Raw genomic sequence first — 17,610 nt, 5'->3', positions numbered from 1 at the left:
AGATTAAAAAAGGTGGGGAGGGGAACTGGAGGAATTACCAGTAGATTAACAGATTTATAGACAAATCAGCCATTGCAGCGTGTGGGTCTCATTGGATTTTGATTCAAACAAACTGTATTTTTATTTATTTATTTATTTATTTATTTATTTATTTATTTATTTAAAGTTCTTTGTTTTATTTATTTTTTTATTTGAGAGAGAGAGCACGAGCAGGGGAAGGAGCAGAGTGGAGGGGGTGGGGAGAGACAATCTTAAGCAGGCTCCACACCCAGCGCAGAGCTCAAAGGAGGGCTTAATCCCACCACCCCAGGATCATGACCTGAGCCGAAACCAAGACTTGGATGTAACCCACTGAGCCATCCAGGCACCCTCCCCTTTTTTTTTTAAAGAGATTTTTTTTGTGTGTTTTATGTGTGTGCGTGTGTGTGTGTGTGTGTGTGTGTGTGTGTGTGTGTTCCAGAGAGAGAGAGAGCAGGAGCAAGGGAACGGCAGAGGGAGAGGGAGAGAAAATCTTAAGCAGGCTCCGTGCCCAGCATGGAGCATGGTGTGGGGCTTAATCCCACAGCATTGGGATCATGACCTGAACTGAAATCAGGAGTCAGACACTCAACCAACTGAGCCACCCGGGCACCCAAACAAACTGTATTTAGAGTATCTTTCAGAAATATATTAAAATATTTACTGATGAAAAACTTAACCAAAAATAAAGTAGAGGCAAGGACTAAAATAACGGAACTGCAATCTGTAGTTTCCAAACCTACAAGTTAAGAGAAAATACAGGAGGAGAGGAGGGAACATAGAAAGTGTTGACAAGCACATGACAGGCAGGAAAAGAGAAAACAGCAGCAAAGAAAAAGAATGATAAACATACCTGAAACTAATACAACATTTTGTGTCAGCTACACTTCAATAATCAAAAATAAATAAATAAATAAATAAATAATAAATAAATAACAGAAAATCCAAAATAACATGTTTAAAATAAATTCAGATAGATCAGCAATCACAGTAAATATATCAGATTAAACTTGCTGATTAAAACTCAGACTATCAGATTGGATTTCTTAATTAGTCCAGCTGTATGGGACATGTAAGAAATACACCTAACACAAAGCCAGTGTGGTGATAAATGGATGGAAAAAGTTTTCACTATGTAAATACTAAGCAGAAAAAAGCTGTGATGGCAGTATTTATACAAACTCACAGTCCCTCATCTGAAATCACCAGGGCTATATATGGTTAGAATACAGCTTTTTACTTTTTTTCTTCTTTTAGAACTGTTATAGGTACAGATATCTAGTATTACATTGTACTGCCAGCAGGTTCTGGTCCCAAACTCCATATTCAAAGACATTAATATTTCTTTAGTGAAATGTGTGAATATTCACACCAAGAGGATAAAAAGTATAAAATGGCTTTTCATCAGGTTTTGCTACCACATGAATATTAGTGCAAAATTCTATTTTCCATGGACACCAACCTCATGACCTAAGCACCTCTGAAAAGCTCCACATTCTAATACCATTTTCAGGGGTTATGATTTCAACATATAAATTTTTAAGGGTGGAAGGGGCACACATGTTCAGACAATAGCACTAAATGTGAAAAATTAAAGCTTTAAAACTTAAAAATAAGAATATATTAATATGTTTATGACATTGGGATAAAGAAGGGCTCCTTAAATAACACAAATCACAATTAAGAAAATTAATTGATAGTTTTGACCATCTTAAAATTAAAAGCTTCTGTCTTGCAAGTGACACCATGAACAAAATTAAAACATAAGTTATAAGCTGGGAGAATACTGTTATAACTGAAGAATGAGTTTACAGAATCACTCTTCACAAATGTCTACAAATCAGTGAAGAATCACTAGGGAAAAATAGGCAGGCTCAATCAAGCTACAAAATATCTCATAAATATTTGAAAATATGTTTAATCACATTAAGGATTGCATTAGTTAAGATAGTCTAAATTTTGCAATGTATGTCAACTTTTGCATTGGCAACAAACAGTCCCAAAAATCTCAGTGCTGTTTCACAGAGGAAGGTGGAGGCTCAAGGAAGACTAACCAAATATACAAGCCTGTTTAAAATTTCTACTTAGAAGTGACATCATTTCGGGGCACCTGGATGGCTTAGTCGGTTGAGCATCTAACTCTTGATTTCAGCTCATTTCGTGATCTGAGCCCCATGTTGGGCTCTGCTGTAACAGTGCAGAACCTAGTTGAGATTCTCTCCCTCTCTCTCTGCCCTCACTCATGCTGTCTCTCTCTCTTAAAATAAATAAACTAAAAAAAAAAAAAATTCTACTCACATTCCATTGTCCAGATCAAGTCACATGGCCAAGCTTGAAGTCATAGGGCAGTATAGTACAGTTTACCTACAGGAGGAAAGTGGGGAGGGAGTAAGTGGAAACATCATTTAGTAACATCCCAGTAATCTTAATGGTTTAAAACAATAAGATCATATTAAATGTCACTCTGGTCCAAAAGCCAGAACTCAAGCTGACAGAACAGCTACTGTCTGGAATATTGCTGTTCCCAGTACCTGAGGGAAAAGAACATACACCGGCTGTAAAAATGCTTCCCTCCGGAGGATTTAATGGCACCTCTCATGTTACATTTGTCAAAATAGTCATACTGGCCACATATGAGTCCAGCAGAACAGTGGTGTAGAGTCCTTTGTAAGGAGTCCTTTGTAAGGCCACAAGTTCATTAATAGTAATACAGTCTACTCCAATAATTAAAACATTTCATACCCATTATTTTTTTTATTTTTTTTTGAGAGAGACAGAGTATGAGTGGGGGAGGGGCAGAGAGAGAGGAGACACAGAATCCGAAGCAGGCTCCAGGCTCCGAGCTGTCAGCACAGCGCCCGACGTGGGGCTCGAACTCATGAACTCTAAGATCATGACCTGAGCCGAACTCAGATGCTTAACGGACTGAGCCATCCAGGTGCCCCGAGTTTTTATTTTAAAGTAGGCTCCACACCCAGCGTGGGGCTTGAACTCCTAACCCTGAGATCAAGAGCTGTGCACTCTACCAACTGAGCCAGCCAGCACTCCAGTAGATGCAGTTTCATAGGTGGTCAGAGATCATATTATGGAGGTATTCAGGTGCCATTAGTGTAAATGTCATTTTCTGTTACTTTCTGTCCATGAATACCTGTTTAGAGACGCTTATTTAGTTGTCAACTAATTAATCCCCCTTTATCCACAGTTTTACTTTCTGTGGTTTCAGTTACCCATGAATTAACTGTGGTCCAGAAGCAGATGATCCTCCTCCTGACCTATCGTCAGAAGGTCACTAATAGTCTAACACTGTGTCACAGTGCGTACGTCGTTCACCTCACTTCATCTTACCATGTAGGCATTTTATTATCTCACATTATCATGAGTGTGAATACAGTACAAGAAGATACTTTGAGAGGCTACGTTCACATAACTTTTATTACAATATATTGTTATAACTGTTGTATTTTATTATTAGTTATTGTTAATCTGTTACTGTGCTTAATTTATACATTAAACTTTATTATAGGTATATATGTATGGGAAAAAAACATAACATATATAGGGTTGGTACTGTTCACAGTTTGGGGTATCCACTGGGAATCTTAGAACATACTTCTGCAGATAAGGGGGCACTAGTGTGCTCAGAATCCTTGTCTGTATAGAGGATTCTAACTTCAACACATTAAATTCTCCTCTCCTCTTATGTGGTATCTAGACTGAAATAACAGAAAAATTCATTATGTTCTTATTGTCTTCTCAACAGAAGCAATTAGTTGCTCAAAAAATTCACATAGAAGAGAATGAGGACAGAGATACAGGACTGGAACAGAGACATAATAAAGAAGATCCAGACTGCATCAAAGCCAAGGTGCCCTTAGGAGACCTGGATCTCTATGATGGCACATACATAACTTTGGAAAGCAAAGACATCAGGTAAAAGAAAATCTCTCTCCAAAAATAAAATTAACGTGTTCCCGAACAGAACTTTCTCAAATCAGTAAATTATCTAATGAGAATAAGCTTCAATCACGAATGAGTTTATTGAAATTTGAAATTTCAAAATAACTCACATGTAGAATTCTTAAAGATTGACTTAAAATGTTGAATACTACAGTAGAAGATTGAACAGTTTATAGTAAAAGAAATACAAATGGTCCATAAACGTGGAAAACATATCTCTCAGAAGGGATCAAATAAGTACAAATTAAACCATTTAAATTGTTTTCACCTATCAAACTGGAAAAAAATATTTAAAAATCAGTAACTGGTAAAAATGTAGAGAGGCTGTCAATAGAAGTGTAAAGTGGTTTCATATTTCTAGAAAGAATTGTAAAAAGCTTTTAAAACAGTCCCATGATCTTAACATTCTTTGATACACCTACTATTTCTTAACTCTCGAATTATCTCCTTTAAGTTGAACTCTCAAAATATTGACTCCAGCAGTAGCAATGTGAAAAAGGTTGAATGTTGACTAATATTGGTTGTAAAGTAGAGATGCTATGAAAATATGGTTCCGTTAGGGGAAAATTAGACATTTTTTCACCTTTCATTCATTCATTGCTCCCGGCTTCTTAATTTTAGCCCTGAAGATTATATCGACACAGAATCTCCTGTCCCTCCAGACCCTGAGCAACCTGATTGTACCAAAATTCTAGAACTTCCATATAGTATACATGCTTTTCAGCACCTGCGAGTAAGTAGAGAGATTTAGGATCTTGTTTTCTACATTTTTTTCTGTAATTTACTCTCTTGCTTGTAAATAGTCTTTATATTTCTTCTCCTCTTTCAAACAGCTTTATAATTTTACAAATATCTCCTATTTCTTAATATGCCTTTAAAATAAATGCATTAAGATACTGAGTTACTTGTGAGCTTTTGTCTTATGATCTCCTTTTTCTGTTTTGTTTTAGTTTTTTTCACTTTTTTTCTTCTTTTCTTCAGGGTGTACAAGAGAGAGTTAATCTTTCGGCACCTCTGTTACCTAAAGAAGATCCAATCTTCACATATTTATCTAAACGACTAGGAAGAAGTATAGATGACATAGGCCACCTCATTCATGAAGGCCTACAGAAGGTAAGTCATCAGTGATTGAAAGAGTCAGGGACGCCTGGGTGGCTCAGTCAGTTGAGCGTCCGACTTCGGCTCAGGTCATGATCTCATAGTTTGTGGGTTCGAGCCCCGCGTCAGTCTCTGTGCTGACAGCTTGAAGCCTGGAGCCTGCTTCAGATTTTGTGTCTCCCTCTCTCTCTGCCCTTCCCCCGCTCAAAAATAAATAAAAATGTTAAAAAAATTAAAAAAAGAAAAAAGAAAAAGCCAGAGACTGTGCTCACAGAAGGTCTTTTGTTCTCAGAAAATAACCTGCCTAGATTGTTTTTGTCTAGAGAGTGATTTTTTTTATTTTAAAGATTTTTTTTTTAATGTTTTTTATTTACTTAGAGTGCATGCAAGCGGGCAAGGGGAAGAGAGACTAAGCACCCCCAAAATAACTACTTTAAAAAAATTTTTTTTAATGTGTATTTATTTTAGAGAGAGAGCGTGTGAGCTGGGGAGGGGCAAAGAGATGGAGACACAGAATCTGAAGCAGGCTCTTGGCTCTGAGCTGTCAGCACAGAGCCAGATGCAGGGCTCGAACTCATGACATGGGATATCATGACTTAAGGTGCTTAACCGACTGAGCCACACAGGCACTGCAAAAACAACTACTTTTTAAATAACTATTTTTAAAAGAAAACAATTTGTCCTTATAAAAAAATTCAGACTTTATAAAAGTCTATAAAAGAGAATGAAAAAAACCTCAGTTAATTACTGTTTTATAATAAAATCTTCTGGATCTTTATTTTTATGCACCTTTATAGTTAAAACACTTATTTTCATAAAATAAATTTTTAATAGTGGCATTTTGGGCATCAAAGTGTAATCATATTTTTAAGGCCCTTTATATAAATGTTGTCATACTGTCCCTCAGAAATGCTGTACTCACCAACTTTTCTACAGTTAATATCTGAAGTTATACGTGTAGCCAACCGTGAGTGTTGGCATTCTATTTAATCTGTGCCAATTTGTAAAAGGACAATTTGTGTCTCTTTTATTTCTATTCTTTGATTACTAGCCATTGTTTCCTATTTCTGAATTGTCTGTTCATGTTTTGGGCCCATTTTCTCATGCATTTTTGTCTTTTTAGATTTTTTAGGACCTCTTTATATATTAAAGATATTAAACAGTGGGTGTCATATGTATGTTTCTGTTTATCTTAAACTTTATGACTGTTTTAAAAAACTTAATTTGACTGTTTTGCACTGCTGAGTTTGAATTTTCTCTACATGGGCTTAAACTTATTTACACTGAGTTGTTTGTAGTGATCCAGTTTAGTATCTTGACCTCTGTGTGGTTAAAATTTAGGATATGTTACGAGATAAAAATCCAAGCCACAGAAGGAATCTGAATTTCTGTTTAACTTCAGTAACTGATCCACTTATTACTCTGTACTGAAGACAATGTTTTAGCAGTATTGGTTTGCATTACATTGTGAACACACATGACTAAAGAACGAAATAAAAGGGGCACCTGGCTGGCTCAATTGGTAAAGCATGTGAGTCTTGATCTTGTGATTGTGGGTTCAAGCCCTGCATTGGGTATAGACATTACTTGAAAATAAAAAATCTTTAAAAAAAAAATTCATCTTTTACAAAAGCATAAGCTTGTCATTTGCTTACATATGTACCTTCATTCAGATATTAAATTTGTTAACTTCAGGAATTTCACATTAGAACAACTGGCATTTCTAAGTAGGTTAGGTCCTAACTTCTGAAATCCTGAAATAGGAACCAAGAAGTTGGGGCCGGTTGGCGGGCTTTCAGCATAATTCACCCCTTGGAGTGATAATTTGGAGTTGAATAGTCTCTCTGTGGAGATGACACCGTAATGCACTTTGCTCCTGATGATGATCAGGAGGCTTTTTTGGCAGGTGTAGTTTATTTGTCCTTTGTCCCCTGCTTTATCACTGCTGTAATGTCATGTTCTTCTTCATATGAAGTTTCAGAAGAGACAGAATAGTAAAGGTGCTCACTTTGAACATTCTAAGTCGAAGAAAGTGTGTCGAGTTGTGTTTGATGGTCATTTTATTTGTTTCATCTCTAGAATTCTTCCTCATGGGTACTGTATAACATGGCTTCATTTTACTGGAGAATAAAGAATGAGCCATATCAGGTAGTGGAATGTGCCATGCGAGCACTTCACTTCTCTTCCAGGTAAGGTTTCTCCCTTTCTGGACTGCCTGAGTCTCCACATAACTCAGGACTGTTAAAGAAACAATGCATAAGAAAACAGTATGAAGAAGCATTCTTTTGTACTTACACTTTCCTCTATCCCTATTCAAAGAATTTAGTCCCATCACAAAAAAAAAAAAAAAAAAAAAAGACCAGTGTCAAAAAGCTCAAAGTTCAAATATATTATTTGTTCAGAGTTCAAAATTCAAAGTTTAATAATGTTCTTCTAATTTCCATTAAGGAAAAAATATATAATATAGACACACTCTGATTCACTTGAGACTTGAATATAAGAAACTTGCCTGGAGGAATTAGCATAAATTAAATTTTTCTCAAAACAAATAATAAGCCCTAAATATATTTTAAAATCATAAAATGTCTGCAGACCTTATTTTTGTGGCAAAATTTATAGCTATCAGATTGAATAAGCACCATCAGTTATGTAAAAATGAAACAGTATGATTTTCTTAAGTTATTTTCTCCATCTATCAGTATACTCAAAGTTAAGTTCAATAACTTCAAATGTAATTTTCCCTTGTCAAGTAGTTATGTAATCATATAGAGCACATGCTTCTTTCCTAACGTCTAATTATGCCTCTCCTTCTCTTTTAGGCACAATAAAGACATTGCTCTGGTCAACTTGGCAAATGTTCTGCACAGAGCTCACTTCTCTGCAGATGCTGCTGTTGTGGTCCATGCAGCTCTGGATGACAGTGACTTCTTCACCAGCTATTACACTTTGGGAAACATATACGCAGTAAATACAACGTTTTTGTTTTCATGAGCCAAACCAGTTGCTATTTTCCTTTCTTTTTTAAATAATTTATTTCCAGTTAAAAATTACCTTTTTTCCTTCCTCTCTTGGTCTGAACAAGAAAAAGGGAATGGAAATGAAGAAATTAGGATGAAAAACCTCAACACAATAATGTATCATAATTGTCTTAGCCTCTTGACAAAAAGGAAAAATAATTAAATTGATAGTAATATTAAATTCCTGCAGAGTGCACCTCTTAAGCTAGTTATACTTTCTAGTTATCTTATACCATATCTTATGTTGTAGATTTGGTCACTGATCAAAAATAACGTTCACTGTAGAGTAAGATGTAAGTGTGAGCTCATAAATCATTAGGAGATTTGGACAGATCCAGCCAGGCCGTGGCTGACGTTTTTCCGTGTGTGTGTGTGTGTGTGTGTGTGTGTGTGTGTGTGTGTGTTTGTTTTTGTCTCTTCAGATGCTGGGGGAGTATAACCACTCAGTGCTCTGTTATGACCATGCTTTGCAAGCCAAACCTGGGTTTGAGCAAGCTATAAAGAGGAAGCATGCTGTCCTGTGTCAGCAAAAACTCGAGCAGAAATTGGAAGCTCAACATAGGTAATTGGAAAAGACAATTTCCCTGAAGCCCTAAGTTAGACCTGTGTAGGGTGATGTCAGTGTTAATTTGTTCATTAGAATTAAGAAAAACGTCTTCATTACTGCTAGTCCTGTCCCTTTTCTCTAGGTGTAGGAAGCTCAGCACAATTCAGAGGAGTCTTTAATAGCATGGATTCCAGGAACTAGAGAATCTTTGCCATAAATTCTGTCATTTTAGATCTTTACACTTTTGACCATCGATTGCTTTTATGAAGTCAGATGGATTGGGGTGCTCTTGAACACTAACTCTGTTATGTTTTCATTTCCATAGAATGCATTGTCAGTAAAATCACTTGCATGTGCTATATTTGATCTTTCTCCCCTTTAGCTGCCTTGTTGGGTTATTGTTAAGTTAGTTAAGTGATGTTGAGAAACATCATTTGGTGCATATTTTAATCAGATTTCTATAAATTGTACAGTAATGAAATTCTGTTGTGGTTGGCCCTTGCAGTATGCTTAATTTAAAAAATGTATTTGATTCCATAAATAGTAGGGCCAGTTAGGAAACTTCACATAACTCAAAGTGAATTGTTCTTCTCTTAAGAAAGAGAACATTGAGGCTACTTTGATTATCAGAAAACTAAATGGACATTTGGAACTCCTTAAATTACTGTATTTGGTTATTTTCCAGTCAATTTAAAGCATAATGTGGTGAAAAGGAAGGAATGACCACTTACTTATTTATACCTGACTTCTGTTACACCTGATCAGAACTTGTCCTGGCTGAGTGAATTGGTTCTCTGTGTAAGCACAGTCTGTACAGCTCCTAAATCTCCATATGTTACAATGTAATAGGTAGAAAGGATTTTATGACTAAAAATAATCAGGCAGCTGATCTATTGATACCAGGTGGTAGAAAATATTTCTTTCTAAGCCAGGCTTCTATGGTTTTTCCCCAAATCACAAACCCAGGGAGCTAGAGTTCAAGGGCTAGGTACCGTTGGCCTTTTCTGTTAACCTTGTCTTTATGCAGAATCAAAAGAAAAGATGGTAAGGAGGCTTTGAATGTCAGTGGAACTAACACAGACTTTGTGGAGGCAAATAGTTGTTGAGATGTAAAATGTTATAGTATATTGTTTTATATCTTTTGGGTACCTGAACCATCCCAACACACCATTTAAAGTCAGGATAGTTCTACTTAAGGGGAAGAATTTTGCATCCATCTTTTTTACCCCCAAGTTAACAAACGACAGGTTTATTTTACCCCATTATTTTGAACTTGTGGTACAGTGGTTGTAGGTTAAAAGGAAAAAAAAATTTTTTAAGGAAAATAGTAATCATTGCTGATGACCACAAAATCTATGCAGTAAGTGTGTTTAAAAATTCAATTTTAAAGCTCTATAACTTTTTCCTGGTGTTGAAAAATGTTAAGATCCCTCCAGCGAACACTGAATGAGTTGAAAGAATACCAAAAACAGCATGACCACTACTTGAGACAGCAGGAGATCCTAGAGAAACATAAGCTGATTCAGGAGGAGCAAATCTTAAGAAATATCATCCATGAGACACAGATGGCAAAAGAGGCACAATTAGGTAAGTATTGATTCCAAATAATTGAAGACAGGTTAGGAAGTTCACTTCTAGCATGTTCTACGTTCATAACTTTTGTGTAGCCTTAAAGTAGTATAAAGTTGTGGTTTACGACTCCCCTCAGTCTTAAAAGTGAGTCCTCATAGTGGGTATACCAACAGACCTGGGGAGCTGGTTTCTAAAAAAGCTGGACTCTAGCTTTTTTAAAATGCACATTTTAATGTAAAAAATTTTTTAGATCCTAGAAGTCTTAACAACAGTTGTTTGGCCAAGTGCATGCCAGTCTCTTGGAGATCTTTTTGAAATGCAGGTTCTGATCAGTAGGTCTGAGGTAGGACTGAAGATTCTGTATTTCTAACAAGCTCCTCCTATTGGATGTCTGTTGCTGCTGGTCTGAAAACACTGTGAGTAATGTGGCCCGGGCCATATATCAAGTAAACACAAGCCAGACACACCCTAGAAACAAAGCATCCACACACTCCGGCCAACACAAACTAACTCTTATTTTCTTGCTCCCTTAAAAACAAGTATTTTATTTTAAAAGATTTTAGACTGGTATTTGTCTCAAGCAGGAATTCTTAACCTGGTTAGTTTCAGGAGGTTCTAAATCCTCCCCAAAATTATATGCAGTAATGTGTGTGTGCACAATTTTTTTTTTTTTTTTTTCCTGGGAAGAGGGCATATAGATTTTATTAAAACTTCTTAGAGTCCAGGGGCGCCTAGGTGGTTCAGTCGGTTGAGCATCCAACTCTTGATTTCGGCTTAGGTCATGATCTCAGGGTTTGTGATTTTGAGCCCCTCATCGGGCTCTGTACTAACAGTGCGGAGCCTGCTTGGGATTCTCTCTCCCCCTATCTCTCTCTGCCCTGCCCCTCCCCCACAAACGCTCATGCCTGCGCGTGTCCGCATGCATGGTGTCTCTCTCTCTCTCTCTCAAAATAAATAAACTTAAAAAAATAAGAATTATTAAAACACAAAACAAAAGAAAAACTTCTTAAAGCCCATGACTCAATAGATCCACTGTCTTAAGGGCACTTGGGTTGACAGGATATCAGTGACTTGGTTATATCCAGAATGTCTCATTTCTGATAAAACCCATTGGGAGTAGACCTAACAGCTAGACACCAAAGAATAAATTAATAGAATCCCTTATATTATATGCTTCTCCCTTGATAAATATATTGATCTGGGAGGCCTCTTAATCTTTAAACCTTAGCTGTGACCATTTAAAGTCCATTATACAATCCATCTAACAAGTTTTCTTTGCTTTTTTGCGTGTAAGGAGTGTGTTCAGTCCTTGGGGTTATTTACTGCTTGCTCTGTACTGCAATACAACCAGAGCTCTTAAACATATAAATTTAAAACAAAAACATGAAGTAGATAAATCAGACTGTCTCCAGAGAGATGGCAAAAGTCCCTTAAAACAGTGTAATTAATGATTTTACAGCCATAGAATGTAATTGCCACAAGATGCTTTGGTGATTTAGCCCCTTTGTTTTTATAGGTGGAGAAACACCCTTCTTTAGAATGATTTAATTTAGTTAACCATTAGTTTCCCTGTGTAAGCACACCCTGTGTAGGTACTCTACCAGGCTCTGACACCAAATGGCATCGACTGAGGAAACCATGTTGGCATTGCTGATCTTTCTCCACAATGGTAATTTCCTTTCTTATTCCAGGAAATCATCAGATATGCCGGCTGGTCAACCAGCAGCATAGTTTACACTGCCAGTGGGACCAACCTGTGCGCTACCATCGTGGAGACATTTTTGAAAATGTGGACTATGTTCAGGTCTTTTTCTTGGTCTCTTCTAGTTCTTATAACTTTGCATATCTAAGAGTAATATTGCTTCCCCCCACGCTTGATTCCTTGTATATTCGATCCTGAAAATTTGTGAATAATTTAAGGTTGAGTATGTTTATGAAGTCAGATTTTATAGATAATACTCATTTGCTTCATACATGACGTTTCCAGATCCCCCAAGTACTAGCTGTAATGTCTATTCATGTGTCTTTATTTCTTTTCTCCTTTACCATGAGAGCTTCATTGGATTGTTACTAGTATTTAACTCAAAGCCTTCATCTCCCCCTTTTAACTTATTGGAGTAATACCAGTAATTTAAAATTTGGGAAAGAGTAGCTGTGGTCTTTCCTGAAGTCATCAGTCCAGTTATGTTGCTTCAACTAAAAACTTTAACAAAATGACCATTATCAATAGAAAATTTTTATTAAGCCGTATTTCTACATGCATGTGTGTTTTCTCTTTCTGTTTCTGTTTCTATGTATATCCATACATATACATGTACTTATATGCATACATATATGTGTAGTCATACACACACATACAATCCTAGCCTATCTAATTGGGAAAAAATAATACATAATTATAATGATTCCAAATAGCATCTAATTGGTGCTGTTATAGATAGCAAACCCAACCAGAGTTCCAAGTATCATCCACAAGGATGTTGGAAATAAAGTAACACGTTATCTTATCCTATCAAAATCTTATCATGTCTTTAATCATAGATCTAGGAATTTCCAGAGATAAGCAGTTAAATAATTAAAAGATTAAAACAGCTTCTAGGGGAAGACAAACTGTGAAGAATTAATACACTTTAATCTGAAAAACTCCAGACCTCATTGAAAAAAAGAAGCAAAAATTAAGAGGCCATTTAGGGGAGAAGTAGTATAGGGACCACAAGCTTCCTGTGATTTGTCAAGTAGGTGCTAGCAGTATCCCAGGTTTTATTTTCAAAGGACGATAAGACTTACACCTCTGAGATTATAGCTCCCGGCCTTGAATCCAAGCATTATTTTAAGGGGAAAAAAGGGAATATTTATAAATGAAATAGACTAAAACCCAGGTAACTTTGGGGACGTACCATTGGAAGACTCCCCTGTACCAGTGTAGCATTGAGTCTTATATATCCATAGGTTACATCTCCACTATATAGTGAAAGAATCCATTCTTTTCTACTCCCTCCCATACTGGTCCCATTTTCTTATCTAACAAGGTTTTAGAAATACACAGAAGCTGCGGTATCCTGTAAGAATATCAAACATTGATTTACCTTGGTTTGGAGGAAGACTGTATTTATATTTGGAGTTGATTGTGTAATAGTTATAATGCCTAAATCATAGCTATATTAAACTCTTGAGCCCTTTTTTAAGTTCCGTTGTTTCTACCACAGCACACGAATTTTATAGAGTAGCAATCATTTTAGTCTAGGTAGGGGAGGGGAATAATGAGCCAAACCTCTAGATAATAAGCTCATCATTAAACCTAAAAGAGACTAAATCATGAAAAGGAAGTAATGGGACAATAAAGAAGGGAAGTAAAGAATCCATGCCATTTTCCTCATACCCCAAGGGCATAGTTGATTGAGAATCGCTAACTATGCATTTTCTAAGAGAATGGTGTTGGGACCTAGTTCTGAAAATATAAACATCTGATTGCTTTGATACTAACCTACTTTCAGATTTCCTACTGGGTTTGAGTATTCACTAATATTTTGGGTTAGGTTAAATCTTAGTCACAACTTCTTTCCTGCTTCCAATTTGATTGAACTGTTCTTTTCATTTTCTAGTTTGGTGAGGATTCATCAACCTCCAGTATGATGTCTGTGAATTTTGATGTTCAGGCAAATCAGAGTGATATCAGTGATTTGGTCAAGTCTTCTCCTGTAGCCCATTCCATTCTCTGGATCTGGGGCAGGGATTCTGATGCATATAGGGTAAGAGAATGATAAAGGAGTTTTCTCAGACAAGATTTTTTAAAGCTGTGACCCTCACCTTCATTGATTAATATGGTCCCTATCACTGTTCAGCTTAGTTCCACAAACACTTATTAAACTTCTATTAAACAGAAGCCATTCTGCTAGGTAGCAGTTTAGCAAGACACAGGGTATGTCTTGAGGTCTTCTTCCAATCAAATGGGGCATATAGACACCCTGATTTTAGTTTAAAACTTTGAGCTCTGAGTATAATTACCAACCCTAGAAAGTTTCTAAATTTGACCTAAGTATATGCTCACATATACAGGTGACCCTCAAACAACATGGGGGCTAAAGGGGCCAAACCCCCATGCAGTCAAAAATCTGTGTATAACTTTTGATTCCCCCACGACTTAAGTACTGACAGTCTACTGTTGACTGAAGCCGTACTGACAACATAAACAGTAGATTAACATGTATTTTTTGTTGTAAGTATTATATACTATATTCTTACAATAAAGTAAGTGAGAGAAAAAAGATTAAGAAAGTCATGAGGAAGAGAAAATACAGTTTTAATACTTGCGCTGCATTTATCAAAAAAATCCACGTGTAAATAGACCTGCATAGTTCAAACCTGTTATTCAAGAGTCAACTGTATTTCACTTTAAAAAAAAATTTTTTTATTTTTTAGGGAGAGAGAGACAGCATGAGCATGGGAGAGGGGTAGAAAGGGAGAGAGACAGATGGAGGGAGGGAGGGAGGGAGGGAGGGAGGGAGAGAGAGAGAGAGAGAGAGAGAGAGAGAGAGAGAGAGAGAGAGAGAGAATCTTAAGCAAGCTCCGTGCTCAGTGCAGAGGCCAATGCAGGACTCAATCCCACGACCCTGGGATTATGACCTGAGCCGAAATCAAGAGTGGGATGCTCAACTGACTGAGCCACCCTGGTGCCCCTGTATTTCAGTTTTTAATCAGCATTCTTGTATCAAGCTCCCAACTGTGTGTCAGGTTGGGACTATGAATACAGTACTCAAGCTCTTTGCTGGAGCTTACATTCTGCCAGATGATATAGGTAATAAGTCAATAAGTGTCTTTCTAAGCTAGCTAAGAAATAAATAATCTGAGGACAGATACCATATATTTTTTATTCACTATTAAATTTTCAGAATTTAATCAGGTTTTTGTTCTAACAATTAATATGACCACTTAGATTTAGTTATATGTAATACAAATTCTCCAGAGTTTCATAGCTTCAAGATTTAAGTTTAGTGGGACGCCTGGTGACTCAGTTAAGCATTGGACTTCAGCTCAGGTCATGATCTCAAGGTTCATGAGTTTGAGCACAGAGCCTGCAGATCCTCTGTCCCCCTCTCTCTCTCTGCCCCCTCCCCCACTTGTGCGCTCACTCTCTTTGAAAAATAAATAAACATTAAAAAAAAACAGATATAAGTTTAGTAAGCCTCTGATGTATGTTATTTATATTTAGAAAAATGAACATTTTACAAATCAAAAAATTGTTAAACTTTGGCATTGGCAAAGAAAAGGTCTTAGTTCAGGGGAAGTAGTTTTCTGTGCCAGTTTTATAAGCTTATATATGCTTTCAGTTACAAATCATAAACTCTACTTCAAATTGGCTTAAAAGATAATATGCCTCATATTATAGGACGTCCATAGATTAGAGCAAACTTTGGTTGGTTCAGCCCAGTGATATCATCAATTACCCATTTCTTTCCCTTTCAATTTACCATCCATAGTATTGGTTTCATCCTAAAGCTTGTCTTCCTCATGGTCATGAGGTGACAGCCAGCAGCAACTGGAGTAACATGTTCTTTGCTCCTATGTGGCTAAGAGACTTAGACTGGCTTTTCTTTCCCAGAAGCCCCAAGCAAGCCTCTCCTTGTATCTCATCGGGCTCAGCTGACTTAGCCCAACCCTGAACCAGTCTTAAGACCTACACTCTTCAATATAAAGAATTTTACAGTCTACCACTGTGTCTACAATTATCTTAAAATACTAAATTGTTCAAACTATCCTAGTATATTTATGTTCTTTTGAAAGTTTATTTAGCCTGTTGAAATACTGAATCCAAAGAAATTTATGAGAACTTTCTCTCTTCATTAGGACAAACAGCATATTCTGTGGCCTAAAAGAGCAGATTGTGTAGAAAGTTATCCGAGAGTCCCTATTGGTGGGGAATTGCCAACGTATTTTCTGCCTCCGGAAAACAAAGGACTCAGGCAAGTGCTGATGGATTTGGCAAAGCACTTGATTCTGCATGATTGTCATCTGGCAGTTCTTTGAGAGCACCATCCTTGGACTTGAAAGGTTAAGTCTTTATCTTGAAATCACCCAAACTTTGAAAATATGAATCTTGTTCCTTTTTCTTGTGCCAGGATCCACGAACTCAACAGTGATGATTATTCTTCAGAAGAAGAGGCCCAAACCCCTGACTGTTCCATAACTGACTTCAGAAAAAGCCAGACTCTGTCCTACTTAGTCAAAGAATTAGAGGTCCGCATGGATCTGAAAGCCAAAATGCCAGATGACCATGCACGAAAAGTAAGGCTCACTTAGGCTGGTGTTTATTGCCGTCCATACTGGGTGACTTCACAAGCCTCTTAGGCAGAACAAAAAATTGGTAGTTGTTGAACTTAAAGTTTTTAAAACTAGAGATAGAGTTACAGAATTGGTGAAATCATTAAGAAGACAATCATGCCGTTGAAGGTGCTTCAGGGCTGCTGTTTACACAGACCACATAAGCACTCTCTCTAAGAGTGCTACAAAGATGAGCAACACAGAACTCTGTTTAGTTAAATGAAGCTCATCTACTGGAGGCCATTCTGACCACTTCAATTTAGTGGTCAAGCCTCCAGGAATTTATATAAATTGAAAGCTTGAAGATTCTCTTTCTGGCCTTATCAACCTGCTCTGGCCTTATATGAGGTCCTTAGAAGTTTGTATGAATTACAGCCACCTTACAGACATTATAGAGAAGTTCTGTTAAGCTTTGTTCTTTAATTCCTACTAGTTAATGTATAACTAGGAATGTTTTATTACTGAATATAAATTCTACATTCGATACCATACCATTCCATAGATACAAATGAAAAAATTACTTTTTTGGCAGACAAAACACGCCATCACAATAACCTTTTTAAAAAGTCAATTTTAAAACTGAACAGTTACTACTTACAGTCAACAAACATTTACTGAGGCAGAAAACATTATGTGCCAGGCACTGTTTGGAATACTAGGAAAGGTAAATAGACCATGATCCCTACCGTAGAGTTGCTCACAGTTGCACAGATGTTACAGGAACATAGAGCAATTGAGATCCAGTGCTTTTCCCACTAGAAAAGATAGAAGATTTTTTATTGTATCAAGTATTAGATGCTTTTGTCTTTTGAAAAATTTCGCTTTTGATTTTGGACACTTATGTTGACTTTAATGGGGTATGGTGTATCACCTTAATAATGTATGTGGTATACAACTTTTAACATGTTTTAGTTAAAGGAAACTAGGGTATTCATATAAGCAGGTCAACACCTGTTGGTATGTTGATGACCTCATGTTTTTATATATGTATGTGTGTATATATATGTGTGTGTGTGTGTGTATCTATATATATGTTTATAAATATCTATTCAAATTAGCTGTTCCTGAGGAGCTCAAGTCAAG

General features: G+C 36.7%; 1 protein-coding gene across 4 annotated transcripts in view; it reads left to right on the top strand.

Moving 5' to 3' along the window:
- Positions 1-17,610, top strand: part of TTC17 (tetratricopeptide repeat domain 17) — a 125,075-nt gene that overhangs the window by 25,120 nt on the left and 82,345 nt on the right. For all 4 annotated transcript variants that reach the window (XM_053899821.1, XM_053899820.1, XM_019470159.2 and 1 more), the window contains 11 exons: positions 3,779-3,948; positions 4,597-4,708; positions 4,957-5,088; positions 7,153-7,262; positions 7,893-8,037; positions 8,513-8,652; positions 10,064-10,224; positions 11,901-12,013; positions 13,812-13,958; positions 16,054-16,169; positions 16,326-16,491. In XM_053899821.1, the coding sequence (XP_053755796.1) occupies positions 3,779-3,948; positions 4,597-4,708; positions 4,957-5,088; positions 7,153-7,262; positions 7,893-8,037; positions 8,513-8,652; positions 10,064-10,224; positions 11,901-12,013; positions 13,812-13,958; positions 16,054-16,169; positions 16,326-16,491 (1,512 nt within the window). The remainder of the gene's footprint in view (positions 1-3,778; positions 3,949-4,596; positions 4,709-4,956; positions 5,089-7,152; positions 7,263-7,892; positions 8,038-8,512; positions 8,653-10,063; positions 10,225-11,900; positions 12,014-13,811; positions 13,959-16,053; positions 16,170-16,325; positions 16,492-17,610) is intronic.

Source organism: Panthera pardus, unplaced genomic scaffold, assembly GCF_024362965.1.
Source record: "Panthera pardus isolate Hobbes unplaced genomic scaffold, ASM2436296v1 HiC_scaffold_12, whole genome shotgun sequence".
Taxonomy (NCBI): Eukaryota; Metazoa; Chordata; class Mammalia; order Carnivora; family Felidae; genus Panthera; species Panthera pardus.
This window is presented reverse-complemented; position numbering and strand designations above follow the sequence as displayed.